The sequence below is a fragment of the Lagenorhynchus albirostris genome, chromosome 13 (assembly GCF_949774975.1).
Source record: "Lagenorhynchus albirostris chromosome 13, mLagAlb1.1, whole genome shotgun sequence".
Classification (NCBI taxonomy): Eukaryota; Metazoa; Chordata; class Mammalia; order Artiodactyla; family Delphinidae; genus Lagenorhynchus; species Lagenorhynchus albirostris.
In genome coordinates, this window is record NC_083107.1 from 11,393,377 (window position 1) to 11,417,521 (window position 24,145).

Sequence of the window (24,145 nt, forward strand, 5' to 3'; positions counted from 1 at the left end):
TAAATTCATGTCTCACTGTCTAGACAACATTTAAAACACTGGTGCAGACAAAAAAATTACATGGGGGAATAAAAAGTTATATGGACCACTGAAACACAGAATTTGAATTTTTTTTAAATCAATATGTAATGTCCGAGATCAGCCTAAAAGTAGACCACACTTTAGTATTAACATATCTAAAGAAAGAAAAATGAGCAGCAGAAGGGAGTTAGGAACAAAAACGTAAAAAAAAAAAATGAGGGTTTAGTCAGGTAAAAGCTGGCAGTGTCCCAGCACTGATGGGAGAGAGGTCTTTCTGTAACTATGACCGTAGCTCTAACACTGTGGCTGGCGGGGGTGGGTGAAGTGCCCACCTGAGCCTCCTTGTTCTGCTGCCATGTTCACCAAGCAGCCTTCTCATCATCTACTGTATAGTTACTGTTTAAGTGAGTAATTGGGCGTTAAGTTTTACACGCCTACATCCATGGTGTGAAAGATGAAACTGAGTCTCTGAGTTCTCACAGAGCCAAATTTTATTTTATTATTATTATTTTAAAAAAATATTTGTTAGGAATGACTTTTTTAATTAATTAATTTATTTATTTATGGCTGCATTGGGTCTTCGTTGCTGCGCACGGGCTTTCTCTAGTTGTGGCGAGCGAGGGCTACTCTTTGTCGCGGTGCGCGGGCTTCTCGTCATGGTGGCTTCTCTTGTTGCGGAGCACGGGCTCTAGGTGTGCGGGCTTCAGTAATTGTGGCGCATGGGCTCAGTAGTTGTGGCGTGCGGGCTCTAGAGCGCAGGCTCTGTAGTTGTGGCGCATGGGCTTAGTTGCTCCTCGGCATGTGGGATCTTCCCAGACCAGGGCTCGGAACTGTGTCCCCTGCATTGGCAGGCGGGTTCTTAACCACTGCGCTACCAGGGAAGTCCCAGAGCCAAATTTTAGTGCCTACAAAGTTAAGCATTGGTCCCTCGGGTATGTGTCCGTGCTGTTTGGTGGATCAGATGCCTTGCTTTCCCTAAGGAAAGCTAAGGTGACCCCTCTTAGCTACTCCATTCAAGATGCCGTCATGTGGAGCCACTGGTGAAAATCTCTCAGTGTAATTCACCATATTAACAGAATAAAAGAAATACATCATATAATCATCTCAATATATACAAAAAAGCATTTGAAAAAAATCAGCACCTATCCATGATGGAAACTCTCAGAAAACTAGAAATAGAAGGAAATGGCCTCAACCTGATAAAGGGCATCTATGATAAATCTATAACTTAACATTATACTGGCAATTCTCCCCAGATTGACCTATAAATTCAATTAATCCCAATCAAAATCCAAGCAGACTTATGTAGAAACTGGCGAGAGCTGTTTCTGAAACTTAGATGCAAATACAGAGGACCTAGAATAACCAAAACAATTTTAAAAAAGAACAAAGTGGGAGGGCTTTTACTCTCTGATTTCAGAACTGAACACGAAGCTACGGTAATCCTAACACTGTGGAACTGCGATAGACACATAGGACAGTGCACATCGTTGTCAAATTGACTGATTCGTGTCACGATTATGAGTCAACTTTTCCCACCTTGTATATCTAGTATTTTTGTTGGCTAGTGGATATCGTGAATTTCACATTCTTGAGTACTAGAATGTTGTGTTCCGTGAACAACTTTGTTCCGGCAGACAGTTACGTTTCTTTGGGGTCAGTTCGATCCTTTCCAGTTTTGTTTTTAATTTCTTTTAGGAGGGATCAGGGGTAGCCTTTACTCTAGAACTAACTTAGCACCACTTCTAAGGTGTGACTCTTCTGCGTCTCTCTCAGACACGGGGTGTGTTTACTGAGGCCTTTCCTCTCTGGCTAGTTCCCATCCCCATGTGAACTCAGAATTTTTCAGCTTGTCCCTGTGCACGGGCAGGCTGTTATGCAGCCAGAGACCAAGGATCTGTATGCAGATTTCATTGACCCTTTCTCTGTGTAGTTCCCACCTCTTGGGTACTCTGCCCCAGAAACTCTACCAGCCTCAGCCTTGGTTAACTGTAATAATTTAATTTAAGGAATTTATCTGTCTCATTTTGCAGTGACTTTTTGGAGAAATTAGGTAATACTTTACTCATGGTTTCCTTAAAGTTGTCTATTTTATTTATTTATTTTTTAAAGGAACATTTATTTATTTATTTTTGGCTGCGTTGGGCCTTCGTTTCTGCACGCGGGCTTTCTCTAGTTGTGGCGAGCAGGGGCTGCTCTTTGTTGCGGTGTGCTGCCTTCTCATTGCGGTGGCTTCCCTTGTTGTGGAGCACAGGCTCTAGGCACGCGGGCTTCAGTAGTTGTGGCACATGGGCTCAGTAGTTGTGGTGCATGGGCTTAGTTGCTCCACGGCATTTGGGATCTTCCCGGACCAGGACTCGAACCCATGTCCCCTGCCTTGGCAGTCAGATTCTTAACCACTGCGCCACAGGGAAGTCCAAAGTAGTCTATTTTAAATTGCATTCTTGAAACCTTAAGTTTATGTTAAAGTATATATATTATTGTTGTAAAATGAGACTTCCTTTCTCTAAACAGTTAAGTCATTCAGCTGCCCTGGGCCTGTGAAGTTTACCATAGTGTGGCTTTTGGAACATCATCCCTGTCACAATCAATATTCTGAGCTGGAAGTAAGTAAAACACAAATTTTAAATGTGTCTAAAGCTATGAAGGAAAAGTTAGGAGTTTTAAGATTTATTAGCTTATCAAGTGAGGAGGCCAGGAATAGAGAAGTACCACAGATTTTGGGACTTAGGCAATAAACGCCTTAATTATATCAAAGTATATGCTTTCTGAGACTACAGATCTTTTAGTTTCCTTGTATCTTATGAAAAATGTTAGTAAATATTTAAATCAGAGTTGTGGAAACCATTGATAAGGGGACTGTGGGTCACGCACAAATGAAAACCAACTCAATTTAAAGAAGAAATGTAAAAGTTTCACTTCGTTCAAAAAATTAGTAATAGGGAACCTAGAACTTCAGTGAGTGTGAGTAGATTTAGTGAGTATAAGTAGACCTCAGAAAGGAGAGGAGGGAAAAGGAGGGGGAGAGTGTGAGAGGAGGAAAAAGAGACCGGGTTAGGTCAGTGTGTATTTCCTACGAACAAAGATATTCCCTTAGATTACACAGTACAAGATCAGATTTACGAAATTTAACAGTGATACAATGCTAATTGATATAATAGCTAATAAACCGTATTCAAACTTTGCCAGTGTCCCAACAACATCCTTTTTAGCACCTTTTTTTTTTCTTTTCTTTTTCTGGTACAGGATCCAATCCAGGATCACCTTGTATTTCTGCAGGGTTTTTTTTGGGGGGGGTGGAAGTGTTGAGGGTGGTTCATGAAATGACATTGATATATTTGAGGTGTACAAGCCATTTATTTTTACAAAATGTCCCTCAATTTGAATATTTCTCACGTTTCCTCGTGATTAAATTCAGGTTATATTTTTGGCAGGCATACCAGAAAGTACACTGTTTTGTCCCATTTTTGGTGATATTAACTTTGATCAGTTAAGGAAGTTTCTGCCAGGTTTCTCCACTGTAAAGCTACTACTTTTCTCCTTGTTGTTAACAATAACTTGTGAAGAAATACTTTTGTATTTATGTGTTAATATCCTGTTTCTTCATCAGTCCTTGTTTTAACATTCTTTGATTCTTGCCTGAATCAAAGCACAGTTACCACTGTGATGATTGCTAAACAATGATTTTCTAATTCCATGTTTTCTTCTACATTTATTAGCATTCGACTATGAGGTTGCACTCTTTTCCTCTCTCTTATCCGTCTGTCAGTCAATCAATTATCAATATGGACTCATTGATTTTAACTTTGTTGGGTGGGTTATAATCTATTACTGTTTTTCTGTATTTTGCTCAAATTGTCTCATATTTGGCCAATGGAAGCCTCTTAACCTTTTCTTCATGCCTGGGAGTTGCCATTAGGAGCGTGGTTTTACTCATCCATCTAGGAGCCTCATTGTTAGTTGATGTGTAAATGAGTGCTCCCCCTGCACTCAGTTGGGTTTGCCATCTTTGCTTTATGTTACTGAGTGTTTGGTTTATCTTTCCTTGTAATTAAATGCTGCTTTCTTTCTCTGTAAAATCTTTTATACCTGGAGTAAAATGGAAGTAGCCCCAGGACAAAGTATTTTGTATTTCTCTGTGAACCATTTCCTTGTAGTAACATCTTAATCACTTTTATTACTATAAGAGAATGATTATATTATGTATTACTGTATCTGAGCACATCAGAATGGCTAAAATGTTATGATTACCTCAATCGTACTGAAAATTATATTCAAAACTTTCTTTTTGGTATTTTGTTCTATTGCATGTTTCAAGTGTTCCAAGCTGAATAACTTTTTGGTATTATTTAGATATTAAGTGGAAATAAATTATGACATAGAATCTTACTTTGCATAGGAGCTGTCACAAAAACATGAACTTAGTGTCAGTGAAGACTTTTGTGGTCATTATTTCAACAGCAGCGAATGTTGGACAACAAAAAATGAAAACTTAGATTGCAACAGTGATTCACAGACGTTTCCCTCATTGAATGTGAGTACCTGTCTTGCGATGTTGAAATAGAATTTACGTTTCTCCCAGTGAATGCAAGTATCAACTTCTGTTTTATCAGTATTTTGATAAAGGAAGGTGCTTAAGTTGTCAATTATTAGGTTTAGTTCTTTTGTGTGTGTGGCAGTACATAATAAGTGGAACCATTGTTCCATTTCTTTGTGCCTTTTGCAGCATCATCCTTGGAAGAGGATCCTTTTATCATCCTTTCATGATTTGCTGTCATTCCGTCCCTCATCTCTCTTCTGCCCACCCCAGTCAGGGCTTTGCCCCCATCATCCCATCAGAACAGCTCTAGTCAAGGTCACCAGTGACCTCCATGTCATTAGATCCCTAGGTCTATTACTCCTACTGAAGGTCTTTCAGTGTACTTGACTCACCAGCATTTAACACACTTGAACACTCTCCTTTGTGCACTTTCTCCTCCTAGCCTAGAAGACTAGATTCTAAAATGTTAACAGCGGTCATCTCTGGGTGGTGAGGCTGTGGGTCATTTTAACTGATTTTTTGTCCTGTAAATTCTGAAATGAAAATGTCTTTAATAAAAACGTTAAAGGGTTGTTTTAAAAATTTGTGTCAAGGTATAATAAATATACATAAGTTTACAGCAAAGCTTGCATATCAGCAGCGTAGGGCTTGATGAATTTTCACAACCTGAACCCACCCGTGTGAATCCCAATCAAGATCAGGGCCTTTGAGCACCTCGAGCTCCCTTTGAGTTCCTACTACGCTCCCTGCCAACGGTAACCACTGCCCTGATTAAGGAAGTAATTTTTCAAAAGTAGGATTTTGTTCCGCGTGTTTGGGATACAGTGAGGTTTGTTCTCTGGTGTTCAGCTTTAATCTTTACTTTTTTCATAACACATTTTTTTTCTTAATTGTTGAAACTATTTTTCCTTATGGAAATGCAACAATATAAAATGAAATTCTTTTATTTTATTTTTCCAGAATAAAGAACTAAGAACAAATACCGGAAGTGTTACAAACCAGGAAAGGTCAGCGGTAAGTCATTTTATTTGCCTTTAAATCAAATACATACAAGTTAGAGTAAGACTGAGCAGAATCTGTTGATGGACAGATACTCAGAGAGTGATCTAAAGTAGGGTTAGTAGAGTTAGGAAAGAAAAAAGAAGCATTATTTATTTTATTTTTTTTTTTTGCGGTACGCGGGCCTCTCCCTGCTGTGGCCTCTCCCGTTGCGGAGCACAGGCTCCGGACGCGCAGGCTCAGCAGCCATGGCTCACGGGCCCAGCCGCTCCGCGGCATGTGGGATCCTCCCGGACCGGGGCACGAACCCGCGTCCCCTGCATCGGCAGGCGGACTCTCAACCACTGCGCCACCAGGGAAGCCCAAGAAGCATTATTTAAAACAGTATATTTCCTTACATATGTCTGTGTGAATTTTGTACATACCTGGTTCTGTCTTTGTTTAAAAATCTCTTTAAAGGTGTGATTTAACAGTAACTTCTATGTAGTCTTTCTTTATTTTAAAAAATAAAATTCCGCTGCCAAATACCTGAGGCAGCACAGCAGTGGGCGGAGCTGTATCGTCATTAAGGAAGTAAAGAAATAGATAGAAACCATGATGCATCACGAGGGGGAGGGGAAATTTGGAATTTGGGGAAATTACTCAAAGTCAGAAGACTAAGAGGTTGAGAGAATTACAAGGAGTTGAGTGTAGGGACTGAAAGTGGATTTAGAAGAGCTTGATGTTTGCCTTTAGACTGGGACCCTTCTGCTTTCATACTGTTTTCTCCAACCATCTTACAGAGTAGTCTGATAGTGGAAGGGCATTCACTCTGCAGTGGCTGGACCAACTCTTTGCTTTGCACAAACTGTCACAGGTGGAGGAGTAGGAAATGAGAGGGAAGGATAGGAAATACTCAGGAAGGAGGAGTGTGAAAAGTTTGGTCCAGCTACATGAGGGCACTGCAGGGTTCACAGGCAGTCCAAGTGGGCAGTTTCAGGCCTCAGTGGGACTGCTAGCAACAGAGTGCCTTAAGGAATTTAGCCTGTACACCGAATCTGAGTCATTTCCAGCAATGTTATCTGACATCTTTCTCCCCCAGTTCAATTTTAAAAAACACACATTTAAAAACTGAATGCTTGGGACTTCCCTGGGGGTCCAGTGGTTAAGACTCCGTGCTTCCAATGCAGGCGGTGCGGGTTCAATCCCTGGTCAGGAAACTAAGATTCCACATGCCACAGGGCGTGGCCAAAAAGTATAAATAAATAAATAAATGCTTGATTATACTAGGATATTAGAAAAACTATTTCAAAGGTAGTATTAAATAAAACATAGAATGGTAACATTGGGGGGAAAACCTGTAGAACTATATAAAAAGTAGAAAACATTGGCAAGTGGAAAAGGCTTTTTTCCTCCTCCATCCCTTTGGGCCTGGGAGGATGGTGGTAAAAAAAAAAAACAAATGGAGGAAATCCTTCCACTACCCACTGTCCTTCCACAGCCCACCATTCCTTTTATCTGTGTTTTTTTTTTTTTTTAAAGTAACCCAATTCAATTCTTAAAAGTTGTTTTAAAATGTGGTGGACAATCGTTTAGCTATATCTTATATAGCAATTAAAAAAAATAACATGAAGGATTTTTTTTTTTTTCTGTTTCAGGATGTTGTAGCCAAAACACAGAGAGATGGGTTTCATATCTTTATTGTTTCTATTAAAACAGAAAAAACAGATGCAAGCTGGAATTTGAATGGTATAGTTAAACAGTATGCATGTTTTATTGTCTGCTTTTACTGTATTCTGTATTTTTGTCATTAACCCAAATCTACATTCTCTGTTAAAACACATTATTCAAAAATGATTTTCTGTTAATCACAAAAATGAATAATCTGTTTATTTGGGGTACTTAGAACTTTATGCTTATCTTAACTCTAATATATATTTTTTTAATGTAATGGAAATTTTAAATTAATTTAAGATAAACTTCGGGAGTTCCCTGGTGGTCCAGTGGTTGGGACTCTGTGCTTTGGGTGCCGAGGGCCAGGGTTCAATCCCTGGTCGGGGAACTAGGATCCCACAAGCCGCACAGCGTGGCCAAGAAAAAATAAATAAAATAAAATAAATAAAAGGGTGAATTAAAAAAAAAGATTAATTTAAAAAGTTTTAAACTTGATAGAGGGATACAAAATTCTCCATCCTTCCAGATTAAAAAAAAATTTTTTTAACATGTAGAAATGGGTAGGTGACACCTTAATCGTACTTGAAGTGGATTATATTCTGTTACTTGAAAATGGCCATCATCAGCGGTTCAAAATTTTTGTTCTTTAAAAAGTTTAAGAAAAAAGAATCTGTTTGTAGCCTAGGAGTAGAAGTAGCATGTCTGGCAACTGTGGCTTCTGCAGTCTGTGAGCTCCCCTGCCTGCCCATAAGGTAGATGCTCTTTGCCTCGTGAAACCGTAGCTCCTGGTGCCCAGTGTGAGAGCGGGCTCACACTAAGCGGTTTTCAAGGGAGCGAATGCTTCCATGGGTCCTGGCATTGCTTTAGCGGTCATTTTCTGTACTGGGTATCTGCTGGGCTGACAGCAGCCAAGTAGCATGTGATGATCCTGGGGATTTGCAAACTGCTCTGATTCACCCACTGGGACACAGAATTGAAGCCAGGCTCTGTCTCTGGGGGGCACCCAGTCCAGAGAGGAGGGAGAAAGCAGTGAGGTGAGTCAGGCATGGCCGCAAAGGAGGCCCAGAGCTGGTCTTCCCCAGGGAAGCTGGGGGGGCGCTGCTCCGGAGAGTGTGAAGCAGGCCTTCCTCCCGGCGGTACTGTAATGGGCCCAGACCATGCCACACAGGGAGCAGGGGCCTTGCTGCCATCCTGCTCCCCAGCCTGTGCGCCCTGCCTTCCCAGGTGTGGCGTCTTTTCCTCTGACACCAGCAGGCAGCTTTAAGCTTCTGCTGGTTAGTAACTGGCGCAGTTGCTAAGCCTTGCAAGTCTTGCACTGTATTCGGCACTCTGTTTGTTATTGCTCTCAGACGACAACCCAAACTAGATTCTGGAGTTCAGTAAATTAAAAAAAAATTTTTTTTAATTAATCAATTAATTAATTTGGCTGTGCTGGGTTGCCGCGTGTGGGATCTTCGTTGCACCGTGCGGGATCTTTAGTTACAGCGTGTGGGATCTTACTTGCAGCATGCAGGATCTAGTTCCCTGACCAGGGATGGAACCCATGGCCCCTGCATTGGGGGCTCGGAGTCATAACTGCTGGACCACCAGGGAAGTCCCTGGAGTTCAGAATTTATCCAAGTTACATTAAGAAAGACAAAGTCCTCAGCTAGGTCAGGGACTCAGCCAGGGCCAATCTCAGACCAGGACTACTTTGCTGTCTGCATAAGATCTGACTTGGCCCACACTTTACAAGAGCATGTATACAAATACGTAAAGATATCTTCATACAGTTACATAATCAAAGGTTAAAATTCAGCATTCGTTAACTTGGTTTGTATTCTTGGAGTCTTAAAATGAGCTTACATTGAAAAACTTAAGGAAAACTGGTTGTTAATTTTAATGCCTTAATTTCTTTATCCCCACCCTGCCTTCACCAGTTTCTCTTTCTATGATGGGGCCTCATGGATATATCTCTGCATCAGATTGGCCTCTGATGATTGTGAGTATCTCTCATCATTTCTTCCTTTTTTTAAAAATGAGTTTTGTATCCTAATTGGAACATTTAAACATTTTAAGAGCTCAGTGGTGGTAATTCCTTAGTAGCTAACACTTTGACATACCCTCTATTTCTGGTTCCATGGTGACTGGAAAATAAAGGATTGCAAACTTGAATGTAGAAATGTCAATTTTCAAATGATCAGAAGGCTTAACTGACTAAAATTGCTTCTCCTCCCACAGTTCTACATGGTGATGTGTATCGTTTATATCTTGTATGGCATACTCTGGCTGATGTGGTCTGCCTGCTATTGGAAAGATATACTAAGAATCCAGTTCTGGATTGCAGCTGTTATTTTCCTGGGAATGCTTGAAAAAGCAGTTTTTTATGCTGAATACCAAAACATCAACAGCACTGGGTTATCAAGTAAGTGGTGACTGTGTCCATGAATATGGTGTGACCCAAGAGTCGCCCAGCATTTGTGAGCAGAGCTGTGGGGACTCCCCGCCCCACCTTCATACAGTGGTTTGGGAACAACCATATAGGTGAAGAGGAGGGAAGCCAAGAAGAGAATATCAGAGTAGGGCTCTGATCCAGGCTAGCATGTGTGTGGTCTTCATTTTCTGTTTTCTTCTTGCTGGCTTTCCCTTACCTCCCTCCTGGGGAAAAGAAAATTCCTGTTCCCTAAGGTTCAGCTACCCGTGACTGGCTTTAAACAACACGAAATTCTGGACTGGGGACATCGGGGGCTGCCAATCCTTTTAACGTATTTCTCTGTATTTTTCCCCATCCTCTCTCTTCTCCTTTCCCCTCCAAGGGAGAAAAGAAAATTTGGCCACAGGGAGTAAAATTAGTAGTGCCAGGATGGATGGTGACTGCACCCTTTTTGCAAAGAACTTCATGTGACCGTGGGAGATACCATCCCAGCTTACACAGTGGAATGTGGCAAGCAGGCAGGGCATATAGTGGGGCATCCTCAGATGGGCGCCCCAGACTTCTAGAAGATAGAGTTCAAAAGGGCCAGAGAAGTAAAGGTACAATTAATTCCATCACTGAACCTTCAAAAGGGAGATAGCTCAGAAGGATAGAAAGCCCTCAGGAATGTGCTTCTGAGTGGTCAGTTACAAATGATCGTGTTACAGGTTTTCAAAGGGTGTAGTTGTGTCTGCTCTTTATTTTAAAATACTCCGGGAAAAAAAGAGGGTGAGTTGGAAAATAGATGAGACAAATTTAGCATAATGTTGATAATTATGGAAGCTGAGTGATGGGTACGTGGGAGTTCATTATATCGCTTTCTCTGTGTCGAAGAATGTTTGTAATTTCCCAAAATAAAAAGTTTAAAAAGACATGTACAAGACAATAAAGAAAAGACAGACATCCAGGGAGACATGTTAGAGGTATTATTACCCTATAAGAAGTTTTAGTGACGTGCGTGCGTGTGTATGTGTGTGTGCCTGCCCTAAACCAGATAAAGAAGGAAGGATAGAGCTGCTGCATATGACCAGGGGTTAAAGCATTCTTGAATGTCAGAGAAGGCGGGTCAGCTCCTTTGCTGCCAGTGGTGGGCGTCTCTGTCTAGAAGAGGGTGGCGTGAACTTGGGTGAAGGGCAGCAAAAGCCTGAGATCCATGGAGAGAAGGAAAGACCATCTATCTTCCTCAGGGCCTTCAAGCCCTCTGAGATGACACCAGAAGGCCCTTGGAAGAGAAACCCCAGACTGCTGTCCTTGTCTTTGAGGAGTCCTGTGGAAAGGAGAGGCGCCAGACGGGGCCTGGGCTGATGTTGTTTCTGATTTTCCCAAGCGTAAATTCTGTAACCCAGGCTGTCTTGCTTAGCATTGGTCCTGGAAGGATAGACTTTAGAAAAATCAAGCAATGATGATTTAGTGATTGTTAGGACCCAGCAAGGATACATTAAGAATAGGTCGTGTCCATTGACTTCTTTGTTTTGTGCTTCTAGATTGGCAGTTAGGCAAATGTAATAAATTTAGTATATCTGCACTTCTTCAAGGTATTGGGCAAGGTCTCTTGTGGTTTCTTCTAGAGAAGGCAGAGAAACATGACCTGAAAACAAGAGTATTAGGTGGATTCACAACTCGTTTCTGAATGGCTTTCTCCTCTCCATCTTTACCGCCAGCACTCTCATCATCTCTTGGCTAAATTCTGGAATAGACTCCTGAGCGTTCTCCTCACCTACAGTCTATTCCTCTCCAAGCCATTAAGTAGAGCAATCTTGATAAAATAAAGCTGTCTACTTTATTCCAAGGGTCAGCAAGCTTTTCCTGCAAAGTCTACACAGTAAATATTTTTGGCTTTGCGAGCCATGTAGTCTGTGTTGCAACTTCTCAACTACTGCCATTGGAGCATGAGAGCTGCCACAGACAACAAATGGGCATGGCCGTGTTCCAATAAAACTTTATTTACAAAACAGATGTAGGGCCAGATTTGGCCTATGGGCTGTAGTTGACTAGTTCCTTTTCCACTCCCTTGTTTACTATCATTGACTTCCCACTGCCCTCAGCAACAAGCCCTGACTCATGGCCTAGCCTAAAACTGAGGTGTTTGGGCCCTGCCTCTGCCCCAGCCTCTTTTCTTGACCTCCCTCGTTACACGCTCTGCTGCAGACATGCCGAACTTTCACTTCTTGCAGCATATTTTGCTTTGTCTCTTTTTCTCTCCATGCCCTTGCATGTGCCATTTCCTTTGCTTTCCCCTTTCCCTCCTCCAAACGGTTAACTCCTACTCAGCCTTCAAACCCTGGTGTAGATGTCACTTCCTATGAGAAGGTTTTCCTGCCCCGTGTGGATTAGGTCGCTTTCATCACAATCCTGGGAGACACAGCGTTACCTCCAGCACTTGCTGAATTCTGTCCATTTACTTGTCCCGACCAGAGTACAGGCTTCACGGGGGCAGGGAACGTGGTGTGTCTTTTACTGTGATAGCCACATGGTAGGAGCGTGAATGAGTAAATGATGAGGGCAACCTGGGGAAAAGAGAGCTCTTGAGGGCGTTACGGTTTTCAGATATTTACAGAACAGGAAAGGGCTACAATCCTTTGTAGCCTCAAGGGGAAGAATAAGAACAGAGGGGAGCTCGGGGAGATAGATTTCCAGTGGACGTGAGAGAGCTGTGCCCAGTAGAGCCGATCAGAATCCCCTTCATTGAGGTTTCAAACATCACTTGGATTAGATGACCTTTAAATTCAACGTGGCGAATTCGTCTGAGGTCAGGACGTAACTGTACACAGTACACATTTAGACTCTTGGCGGCAGGCGTCCAGATGGACCCAGGGCGAATGATTTTCCTTCGTCCCCCCTCAGCCCAGAGTTTACTGATCTTTGCGGAGTTGATATCTGCAATTAAGAGGATGCTGGCTCGCCTCCTGGTGATCATTGTGAGCTTGGGATACGGCATTGTGAAGTAAGTACCGGGGCCCAGAAAAGACACCGCGTCCCCATCCTGTGATCCCATCCATCTCCGCTATGACCCCTGTGAAACCCGGCACCTCTCAGTGTCCTAACACAAATCCCAGAGGGAAATACCTGCAAGGACGTGTTTTTAAAAGATTTCCATGCACTGGCTGTTTTATTCTTTTCTCAAATAAAGATCCTGAAGTTGAATTCCAGTAACTTCATAGTTAGATGAATAATCAACTATAAGGATTATGGAAAATTCTAAATGATTCTCGAGGTTCAGACCATTTTCTGTTTCCTAGACAACATAGTTAGGGGTCATGTTTGTGTATGAGATATTGTAAGAGAGAGCGCTCTCATGAAACACCAGGGTCAGCAGAATTTCTGGCTGAAACCTGGCAGTCGCCTGAGGACCCGCTTTCGGGACCCTCTCAAGCAGATCTTTTCTCCCTCTTACCTTTGAGTCCCTGGGCATGAACATGGAAGAGCCTGTTGCCTAAGACCCTCTGATTCCCAGAAACTTAAGCCCTCACACTGGACCACAGCAGCATCTTCGGGTTGCAGGCCTTGTCAGCCGCCAGGTTTCCCCTCATCCCTCACCGCTCCGAGCACTTGCTTTATTGTCTTTCTCCTCAGCACTTCACTGTCAGGATTCCCTGTGATTTGAGTATCCGTGTGAGGATCCTTTAAGAAACCTGACCTCACCCCCTCACCTCTGCCGCTCTTACCTGTCACCTCCCCTCAACTACTGAGTCCCCTGGCCGTTTTCTAGACTTGATTATTATCTATTTATTATTGTGTATAGCTGCACCCTCTCCATGGTGGCACATTGAAGCAATCTACTCTTCAGCCTCCCCCGTTTCCTGTTTCCTTTCTCTAATGTGTCAGCTGAAGGCACTCTTGGTCCCTGGTGTGGCCTCCGGCCTACTGATCCCACCGCCTTCCACGGGCCGGCAGGGCACTGATGACCCCTGCCACCCCTGAGGCCCGCCGCCTTCGCCTTTGCCAGCCCCCTCGATAAATCCAGCTCTCCATCTGCGCAGGCTCGGCGGGGCTGCAGCGCCAGCCTGAGGAGAACACCCCGCCGCGCCGCCTGGCTCGGTTCGCTCCGTGACTCCGAACTGGAAGGGCGCCCTCAGTCCCTCACCTCTTGGTCCCCGCGCCCTTCGTGTTCTGACTCCGCTCTGCGCGACCACTCACCCCTTCTGTCTCCTCGCACCTCCCTACCCTCATCCAGCGCAGCTGATCTTGGCTCTTCTCTCACCGAGGAATTAGAAGCCACCAGAAGGGACTTGCGGCTGTCAGGTCTGTGTCATCCTCCCCACCTCTGGACCACACGCAGCCTGTTCTGCTCCTGTACGGCGTGGACCATCCCTGTGTGCGGTTAAGCCCCGCCCTGCCCTGGTGCCCTGGGTCCTGTTACCTCCTCTGTCAAAGAAGCTGTCCCAGCAGTCTGTCCTGTTTTCTCTGATAGCGTCAGTTTCCCTCTCCGGTGGGCCGTTCCCGTCAGCACACTGTTACTTCTGTCATCTTCAGAAGCAGAGCCTCCCTTGAACCCGGATGGCCCTCTCCTCTGCTTCTCCTTCATTGCTTTTCCCCTGTGTGCAGCAGCGCTTTTCAGATGTGTTGTCTGTACTTGGCCGCTCCCACTTCCCTCGTTTTCTGTCCTTGTGAGGTTTGGCCCCATTCCTCCACTGAGACTGCGCCTGTCAAGGTCACCTTGACCTCTCCTTGCCGAATCGCAGGGCCCCGCTCAGCCCCCTGCAGGTGCCCGGTCGTGGAGGCTCCTTCACGGTCTCCTGTGCCGAGCCCCCTCGTCTTCCCGAGCTCCAGTGTTGGGGGGCCCTGGGCTCAGGCCCCAGACCTCTGCTTTAGTGACCGGCATCCCCGAGGCTTTCTCATCCAGTTCTGTGGCTCTGACTGATGAAAGTGTCCAGAATGAGCCCATCCCACCCCTCCACAGCCACCACCCTGATCCAGGCCACCATCTTCTCCTGCCGAGACTACACTCCAGTAGCCTCCAAACTGGTTTCCCCACTTCTGCCCTGGTCTCCTGTCAGTCTTTTCAAACACAGCAGCAGCCAGGATGATTCTCTTAAGATGTAACTCCAATTTCATTACTTTTCTGCTCATTTCACTCAGTGAAACCCAGATTCCATCTTGTGGCTTCTCCGATGGCTGACCTCATCTCCTGCCACTCTCCCTCCAAACACTCTGCTCCCTCCTGCTGCTTTTCTTGCTCTCACTGTTCCTTAAACACAGCAGACACGTGTCTCACAGTGCAGGAGAGGCCTCTGCTTGTCAGCTTCCCCCCCGGATCCCAGGCATGGTTTGCTCCCTCACTTCCTTTAGTTCTCTGCCTCACCGTCACCCCCCAGGGAGGATGGCCCTTTGGGACCCTAACCAGTGCCCATCCTCCATCGCTCTAGTCCCTCATGCCTTTTGATGTGTTTCTTAGCATTTGTTGTCTCTTCCCCCCACTTGTGTGTGACTTCCCTGTATTGTGTCCTGCTGTATCCCAAGGCCCCAGTGCGCTGGGCGGCACACAGCGTGCACTCAGAAAGCGTGCACTAATGCACGCACGTGTGCTTCTGAGCTCCGGACTGGTGCAGTTACCAAGACTGTAGCGAGGAAACCTTCTTTTCGTTTGTTTTGCTGTCTTTTGTTTTTTGGCCTCAGTACAGTATATAGAACACAAAACCCTCTGGGTCCCAGTGGCAGCTCACAGTTGTAGTTATGAGCATCAGGTGCCAGGGTGCAGAGGGTGGTGGCTGAGAAAGGGATAGGAGATTGAGCTGGTGGGTGAGGCTCAGCCCTTTTTGACTGAATCCCTTCACTGTCAACTTGTGTTCAACCCTTACAAAGCGGTAACAGTTCTGGCTGTTGCAGGGTTCCAGTAAGCTGGCTATAGTGAACCAGAATTTAGATTAACTAAATTAGATAAATTGTCTGAAATATGAGCTATGGGTATTAGTTCAGTTTTCATCATAAGTATTTTTTTTCCAAAACCAGTTTTTTCTTCTAATTACTCTGAAAAGAGGGTTTTTGAGTTAAAACATATTCATAATAAATTCTGATTTGCAAGTGTCATGAAATTTCAGTTCTTTTTCTTCTTTTTTTTTTTTTGGCCACGCTGTGCGGCCTGAGGGACCTTACTTCCCCGACCAGGGATTGAACTTGGGCCCACGGCAGTGAAAGCACCGCGTCCTAACCATTGGACCACCAGGGAATTCTCGAAATTTCAGTTCTATTTTCAAATGACTAATCGCAAAAATCATGGTCTTTGCATGTTCTCAACTCATTTATACTTTCAAAGAATCAAAACTGTTATTTTAATTCTTTTCAATCCGAAGAATGAAAGCTGAAGTCTTTCCGGACTGTCGTTTGGGAATATTAAGAGGGGAAGGCAGTGGGATTCGATCTCCTGACATCCTGCTGTTTCTCTGCCCAAGTCATAGAATCAGTGGATTATCGCTGACAAGACACATCTCAGAACACTTTACAATCTCTGTTAGTGAAAGAATTAAATGATTATTTCTGCCAGTGACACTTAGAAGCTGGCGCTCACTTCCTAGGTTTCATCACTCTTCTCGTCCATTCTGTAGACATAGTACCTGGGTTGTGTTCATCATATTGCTTGGATTTCAGCAGCAAGATCCTCTGGCCTCAAAAATGTTGCTTCATAGGCATCAGTACAGCTTCAAGTCCTAGAGAAGGAGGCTAGATTTCCTTGAGCCTGTTTCTGCCTTCTTCCCAGGAAACAATGCTGTTTCCCAAAACAAAGCACCTCCGAGGTGGGAAGGGACTGACGTGATTGGCTAGCGACGTTCCTGGTGTTGGAAATGGGGCCAGTTACTGTACTCAGATACAGTTTACTTACCTTGCTTCTTCTTTCTCTTTTTTCGGTTTGCTTCTCCTTGTACCAGGCCTCGTCTAGGAACAGTCATGCACCGGGTCATCGGACTGGGGATCCTTTACTTTATCTTTGCAGCTGCTGAAGGCGTGATAAGAGTCATTGGGGTAAAAACTACATCATTCCACTTGCACTTTTTTTTGTCGTTGCTGTGAAATACGATTTTACTTCTATCTCCTGAGATGAATTTTTAAAGATAGGAAATTTGTGATAAAGGCCCAATTTGAGTTTATTTTCCCCTGTGTGGACTCTTTCCCTTTTCTAACACGTCCTGAAAGTATAAGGCTAAACAGAGCACTTTTTTAAATGATGTGGTTATGAACACACCACCTGACGTCATCCTAGGAATTAGCTCCATCTCAAAAATGTTCGTGGTTGCTCTTCACGAAGAACATTCATCTTTATCATTATGCAGTCTGAACACATTCATTTCTTCCTTAACCCTTGGCTTAAACGTGTAAGTGAAGAGCAGTTAATTTTACCTTTTGTGCATACAGATATTACGTGTCATTGCTTTTTAAAGTCTCCTTTGGTTGTAAGTTTTCCCTGACTCCTGTGGGCTCAGAATTTGGGGGATTCAGCAGACTCCACGCTTGGAAAAACCAGGAGGAGGTAGTGTTCTGGGGAGAAACGGCTCTAGCAACATGGGCAGCAATGCTTTTCTCTAGAGAAGAGCGAATATTTGTATCTGTGAAGACCCCTACATTTCTAGCTCTATGTTTTCCTTAATAATATGGCTGACAACTGAGGGATTAAGAAGCTTATTATATTTTTACTTGATTCAGAGAACCTTGTAATTTTTACTCAAAACGTCTTTTGGATTAGATGTTTAAATCAGATCACTGTGCACAGAGTGAATAATCTGTATATTGCCACATACGTCTACTTCATGTAGGTTGATCTGACCCTTAAAGCAGGACATTTGTCCAATAATGTTAAAAGCTTCACTCTTCTTCTGGTGTCTTTGACACATCTGCATTCTGGGTTAGATACACCTGCTCCTTGAAAGGTGCATTTATTTTTACTCTTACATAATAATGAAGAACTTCGCATTTACATGTATAATTCACAGAAAACTAATCTTTGCTAGAAAGAAAATGGAAAGGATAAACACCCCAGGGATAGATTGCATTGTATCTCTTTAAAATTTTACACCGTCAGCATCTTAGATGTGACCGTTTTAAATATGATTCTCTGTCAGCTCTTGAGTACGCATCCAGCCTATGGTTTGTTTATACCCTTCCACACAGTTCCTTTTCCTTATTTTACTTTTTGCATGTCCTTTCACACACGTGGGGATGATGAGGAGTCCGTTTCTTTAGGAGCCATGGCTGCAGGTTTGGTGCGGAGAGGGCAGAGGTTGAAATGGTTGGCCTGAGTGGGGTGGGATGCGCTGTGTTTTATTTGCCACTTTATAACACACTTTTACGTTATCACGGGACAAGTTGATGACAAACATTTGTTGACACCAAAACAGGTAACTTCCACGTGCTCATAAACACAGTTCTGTTAGGCAATAACATCTTTTATGTGGCCTTTTATAAAACAATGATATGAGATAAATTGTTTTTCTTCATCAGATGATAATTATTATAATACAATGAAACTTTTACATTCAGATTTTTTCCCCTATTTTTATTTTTCAGGGTTCTAACCATTTAGCTGTTGTATTTGGTGACATTATTTTAGCCGTTATTGACTCCATTTTTGTATGGTTCATATCCTTCACTGTGTCCTAAAATTGTTGTATCATTAAAATCGGATTATTTTTAGTGTGTAATAATAATAGAGAGAAATATACTCATGCATTATTGTTACCTCAATATAGAAATTTAGTTGAAGGTGAAAAAGTAACGATTCCTCGAACAAAAAATATCCTTATTTTTTCTAGTAGTTCAGCAAACTTAAATGCACATGTTGAGCGATCTGGTAAGGAAGAAAAATACATAACTAGGAGCAACATAGCGATAGTAATTGCCACGTTAGAGAGGTGCTGTGCAGGTAGAGGAAAGAGAAATTTACTCCAGGGTGAAAATCAGGAAAGATTTCAGGGAGATGGTGACATTTTAATTGAGACTGAGTGGACAAATCGGGGTTTACTAGGAAAAGAACTGAGGGGAAAGCATTCTGGGAAGATTTAAGGGGACCAAATAGTTGGAAGCATGAAAATATAGAGACAGTGGCACGATGTCTCAGAGTAGCTTGCCTGTAGGTAACGTGTGTAGGAGAATCATAGAAGGTGGGACCAGAAGGGAAGGATAGAATGACATGCTCGAGAGTTTAGAAGGTGGAAAGTAGCAAGGAGTTGAGGCTGCACAGGTGAATGACATGATGAAATCTTGTAAGAAAGAACTCAAGGATGGCATTTTAAAAAATGCCTGGGAAAGGAGAGTCTAGAGCTGGGAAGTCTAGTAAGGAGTCCTTTGCAGTGGGCCAAAGGAGGGATAGTGAGGGTTAGAAGTGGGGCAGAGGAAATGGAAGAAGGACTCTGGATGACAAGCTGGCTAGAAATGGGTGGGGAAAGGGAGAGAGGGCTCCCAGGAAGACATGCACGTCTCAAGTAGGTGGCTGGACCAGTGTTGCCATTCTCAGGGTGGTAAACATGGATGAGGGACCACAGTGGGTGAGGGTTGAGTTGCCTGGGGCATTAGTGTGAAGAAGAGAGTTGGAAGTCCCAGCCTGGCTTTAGCAAGAGGAGTCAGAGCTGGTGACGAAGGTGGGAGTCAGCTTTGTGTGGGAGAAGGTCACAGCCGTGGAAGTGACCCAAGAAGAACAGGTAGACCAGCAAGTGGAGAGGAACCAGGGTAGTGCCTCGTGGGGCGGAAACATGCATGGAAGGAAGTCCAGGGCGAAGGGAGGTGGGAGAACCAGGAAGTCGTCCTGGGGTGGAGGCTAGGAAAGCTTTGGTAAGGAGGGGTGCTCAGCAGTGGCTAGCGCTGCAGAGAGATGAGTTCCCGAGGCGCACCTGTCTGCCTGGTTCATTCCAGGGGTCACGGCGGACAGCAAGAGAGTGGGTTCGCTGGAGGTGGTGGGCCAGAGGCCATAGCACAGCAGGAAAAGTTTCAGAGACAGTGTTAACCGATCCTTGAGGCTCCTCCTCGCTGACTGAGTGACTCCAGTGGAGTCTGGGCAATTCCACTGTTTTCCTCTCCTAGGCAGGACCCTCTAAAGTGCATTCGTGGAAATGGGAGGGATTCTAGAGAAACTACGACCTGCTCAGAGCGGAATGCAGGGTTCTGTGGATCCAGAACATTATTTGTATCTGTTCCGTTGACATTTATGTCCTCTTTGAAACTCATAAGCTTTTATTTTTACACCGTTCTTTTTGTTACTATTGTCTTTGATAATTGTCTTTTAGCTTTTTTTTTTTTTTTAAAGAAGATGTTGGGGGTAGGAGTTTATTGATTTATTTATTTAGTTTTGCTGTGTTGGGTCTTCGTTTCTGTGCGAGGGCTTTCTCTAGTTGTGGCGAGCGGGGGCCACTGTTCATCGCGATGCACGGGCCTCTCACTATCGCAGCCTCTCTTGTTGCGGAGCACAGGCTCCAGACGCGCAGGCTCAGTAGTTGTGGCTCACGGGCCTAGTTGCTCCGCGGCATGTGGGATCCTCCCAGACCAGGGCTCGAACCCGTGTCCCCTGCATTAGCAGGCAGATTCTCAACCACTGCGCCACCAGGGAAGCCCTGTCTTTTAGCTTTTAACGTAAAATGTGATTTTGTTTTCCTTGTGTTTCTTTCCATGTTCTCATCTTTGTCTCTCACAGGGAGGGCCGGAGGGCTTAAAATGGCCTGTGTCCCTTCTCTACAGGAAGCTGTCCCTTTCTGAAGGTGCGCTAACAGGTGTAACACTGTTAGTAGGATTTTCTGAGCTGCTTGTGGGTAAACCCGGTCTTATCTATTCTTTAAATTCCCTGTTTGTGAATTCTCGATATGCTTCCAAGTTAAAAACAAAAAAAAAAATCTTTTGATTTATTTTTATTCTCGAAAGCAGTGGTTCTTAGCCTTGTTTGGGTTCTGGCAGCAGAGATGCCTTTGCAAATCTGATGAAAGCTGTGGAGCCTCTTCACAGATTATATATAAACACACACTTCATTCACACGAGGAGTTTTTCCTACAGTGAGGCATTGGCAGACCTCCTAAATTATGTCCAGGTGCCCCTAGTGTCAGTAAAGGGATGATACCTGATTTAAAGAGTTGTTTCGACCAACTTGCTTGAAAACTGGATTCTACTTCTGTTGAGAGCTACCAGTTGAGAATCCAAGTTTACTGAATAAAATTATCGTAATATAAATCTGATCTTCTCCGAGTCGTAAAAATTTCTGACTCTAATGTAATTTTTCATATTCTCTACACTAAAAAAAAAAACCATGTAGAGTCATTCAGTTGTTCAAAAGGTGAAGTCCGTCCCTCAGTTCTGCAGGTGAGCAGGGTTCCAGCTCTGAGTACTCATCCCCAGCGTGGAGCCCACTCTGCCGAAGCCCCGGCTTCATCGCTTGTCAGGGATTCTCACCTGACTTGAGGATAAGGGGCAGGCAGTGCGAACACCCTGGGACCTGGACAGGCAGAATTGCAGGGGAGGTGAACTAGCTACTGGGCTCAGCGTTACTGTCTCCAATCTTCATGTCTTCTCTTCTGTCACTGTGAGTTTAGAAAATGAGCTTCAGACATCTATTCCTTTTGGAGTTGTCTTACTTCTAAACTTGTATCTGCTTAGAGCCTTGTAAACTTCACATTTTAAAAATCTATATTATCTTTTCTCCTGGTAATTTACAGATACGTATTTCAAAGTATTCTTGTTCTTAATCATCTCCAAGGTGGTGCATGGGTTCATTGGGAAAAATACACAGTAATGCAACTTGGCAGAAAATTCCAGAGGAAAGTGGCTGTAAACGCTCTGATTCCATCTGGATTTGAATGAGGGTAACTTACCGCCTTTATGGACAGCAGTGGCTTTGGTCCAACACATAATGAGCCAGATTGGGATGGGGAGATAAGGAAAATAAGGGGAAAGATTTAGCTTGCTTAATTAATAATGTTTTTAATAAACATGTTTGAGGTAAAAGTCATAAAGAAATCCAGAAATTAAAGTTCTCTTGGTTAGTATTTCATGGTGAGAGAAAGGAAATTTAGCATTATCCATTTCTGCCTCAACCTGAATTTCTGACGTTTGCTTTTAGATTGCCGTTTGGTAATTTTCATTACTGAGATGAAAAGTCTGCTTTCTCTGTACAAAAAGGTAGTGGATTTCCTAAATGATTACCAATGACAAGCAAAGAAGCAGGACTACGTCCTTGTAGAATTGAGTGCTGGGATAATGACCCTGCTTCCTTCACCTTTGATGAACCTCATCTAGCTCCTCCTGTAAGAATCTAATTCTACATTAATAGAAAAAATAGCCTGAAAGCGCCCAAAGCCACAGCCTTCTGCCTCTTTTCTCCTGCTTGTTTGTTTTATTCTTTTGCTGTTTTGCTGCAGGCAAATGATCTGATCTTGTGCTCCTGGCCAGCCTCCCTCTGTCTCTTCTTGACTCTAGCTTGTGCTGGTGGATATCCTTTTCCTAGCGCAGCAGCATGTCCAAGGTGCTTCTCTTGTCAGGATCATGGGGCCTGTGTGCTTTCATTACTGCTTCAGAAGTATTCGGTCTTGATCATGTTTATTGAATAAAGCACATTTGCATGTCTGTAAATTCTGACAGCAGGCCTAATTGGTTGAGTTGTGCTATTTTAGAAATTGATCTTCTGTTGCAACTTATTGGTCATTCAGAAAGATTGAAAAGCTGCTTTGGTAGTTTTAGTACTAAAGTGAAGTTTTTGATGAGTGAAGTATTTGGAATTTAAATAGGAGGCCTAAGTGCAAACTGTGCCACTTCCATTCCTTTGCTCAACTCTGTTATGTATGTTCAGAGTGTGGTCCCTGAACGGGGCTTGGCAGGTGCTGCAGAGGAAGCAGCTCCCGTTTACAGAGCTCTGGCTTGAGCACAGCTGCACTACTGAGGAGCCAGTGGACAAGCCTCTTTCTGCTTCTTTGTACCTGACAGTGTCACACTTTACCTGAGCCCTGTGCTCCTGGAACAGCCGTGGTTAAGACAGCCTCCACCCTTTCGTGTTCCGGGAAAAGGCTTACTGTCAATACAAACAGATGCCTTTCCCCATAGGACTTCGATGAGACTCCCAGGTGCCCCCATGTTCACTTGTGACAAGGCCAGACACAGACCTATGTACCCACTGACCAATCTGGACAAAATACCAGACTGGACCAAACTAAGCCTTCTCCCTCCCTCGGGTTCCCGAGCTTTCATCCACCCGCAGCCCTCCTTCATGGCCCCTCCTGAAAACCTGCAGACTTCAAGGAAAGTCATTCTCTGAGCAACTGTCCCGTCAGGCCACCCACTTCTCACACCTGCTGCTCTCGACACCTGTTTACTCCTCCCTATAAAAGCAAAACCCTTCCCTGCCTGACCTTTGGGACTCTCTCGGATCTTATAGTCGGAACATTCTCCCTATTGCAATAATCTCTTCAATAAAGTCTGTTTTTACCTAAGTCCAGATTTGTGTTACTTGACATATTTCAGTTTCAGTTTATAAAATGGAATTGGCAGATGATGTAACTTCTTAATTATGGTCATTTGGAGGATAAAATGAGAATAGACCAGAAACAACAAAATAAGAAAGAAACAGACAGAAAAGCACACGCCAAGTGGCATGTCATGATGGGATCTGTAAAGAGTGTCTGGCCTAAGGGGGACTTGGCATTTGGTGCGTGTCCTGCTCTGTTCTCTGTTTCAAGAACTTGGCATTGAAGGAGCACATCATAGGTCTTCTCGCTTATGTTTTTTTTTTCCTTGAAGTGTGTTTACTTAGTTCAGACAGTGGTATATTGTAAAACAATATCTGTGATGAAGTTGGTATCATGATTATACAATATTGGATAAGACAACATTTTCTGTGTGTTTATTAGTTTTAAATTATGGGAATTGTATGTAGCAGTACTATATAGCAGTGCTAAGTTTGGAAATGTAGCAGAAGATTCTTATTTTGTTTTTTATCTTAACTGTATATTACTATTTAAAATTTTTTCCTTAACTTTTTTCACATTTTTATAAGTTTGGCACAAACTATGAAGACTCTAAGGCTAAGAAAGAACACAGTGAAATTTTCTTTGTACAGGCACTTCACAAATACCCTGATCTTTGCCATAATGGGTAAGCTATCTAACTTTTCTTTTAAAATACATTATTTTAGTATTGCATATTCTTTCAATGGTTGACTTTTTTTGGTGTGTTTCAGCATCTGTAGTGTTTATGGTGTGGACAACTAAGACATTTAGAATTGCAAAATGTCAATCAGTAAGTATAATCTTCCTATTTAAACAGTTTTCATTTTTAATTATTCTATTTGATTTTGTGTAAGGTTGAAGAATTTTGTGTTTGTAGACAGATAATTTGAGTGGAGATTTTCTTTACTTGGAATTATTTTGTAAAGAATTATAAAAACATTTGCCTTCTTTAAATGTCTGAAAAAGTTCCTCTTAAATCTCCTTTTCCAATTATGCCCTTTTCTTTTTGTATATTTTGAAAAGGAATCCTCCCCCTGTATAATTTTAGGTAACAGGAAATCTTTTTCTTCCAGCACA

The 24,145-nt window shown here is 43.3% G+C and overlaps 1 protein-coding gene across 2 annotated transcripts in view; it reads left to right on the forward strand.

Moving 5' to 3' along the window:
• TMEM87B (transmembrane protein 87B) overlaps positions 1-24,145 on the forward strand; it is a 51,554-nt gene that overhangs the window by 4,081 nt on the left and 23,328 nt on the right. For both annotated transcript variants that reach the window (XM_060169282.1, XM_060169283.1), the window contains exons 3-13: positions 2,536-2,627; positions 4,421-4,555; positions 5,522-5,575; positions 7,198-7,288; positions 9,133-9,194; positions 9,434-9,617; positions 12,510-12,609; positions 16,529-16,622; positions 18,162-18,232; positions 23,605-23,714; positions 23,800-23,858. In XM_060169282.1, the coding sequence (XP_060025265.1) occupies positions 2,536-2,627; positions 4,421-4,555; positions 5,522-5,575; positions 7,198-7,288; positions 9,133-9,194; positions 9,434-9,617; positions 12,510-12,609; positions 16,529-16,622; positions 18,162-18,232; positions 23,605-23,714; positions 23,800-23,858 (1,052 nt within the window). The remainder of the gene's footprint in view (positions 1-2,535; positions 2,628-4,420; positions 4,556-5,521; positions 5,576-7,197; positions 7,289-9,132; positions 9,195-9,433; positions 9,618-12,509; positions 12,610-16,528; positions 16,623-18,161; positions 18,233-23,604; positions 23,715-23,799; positions 23,859-24,145) is intronic.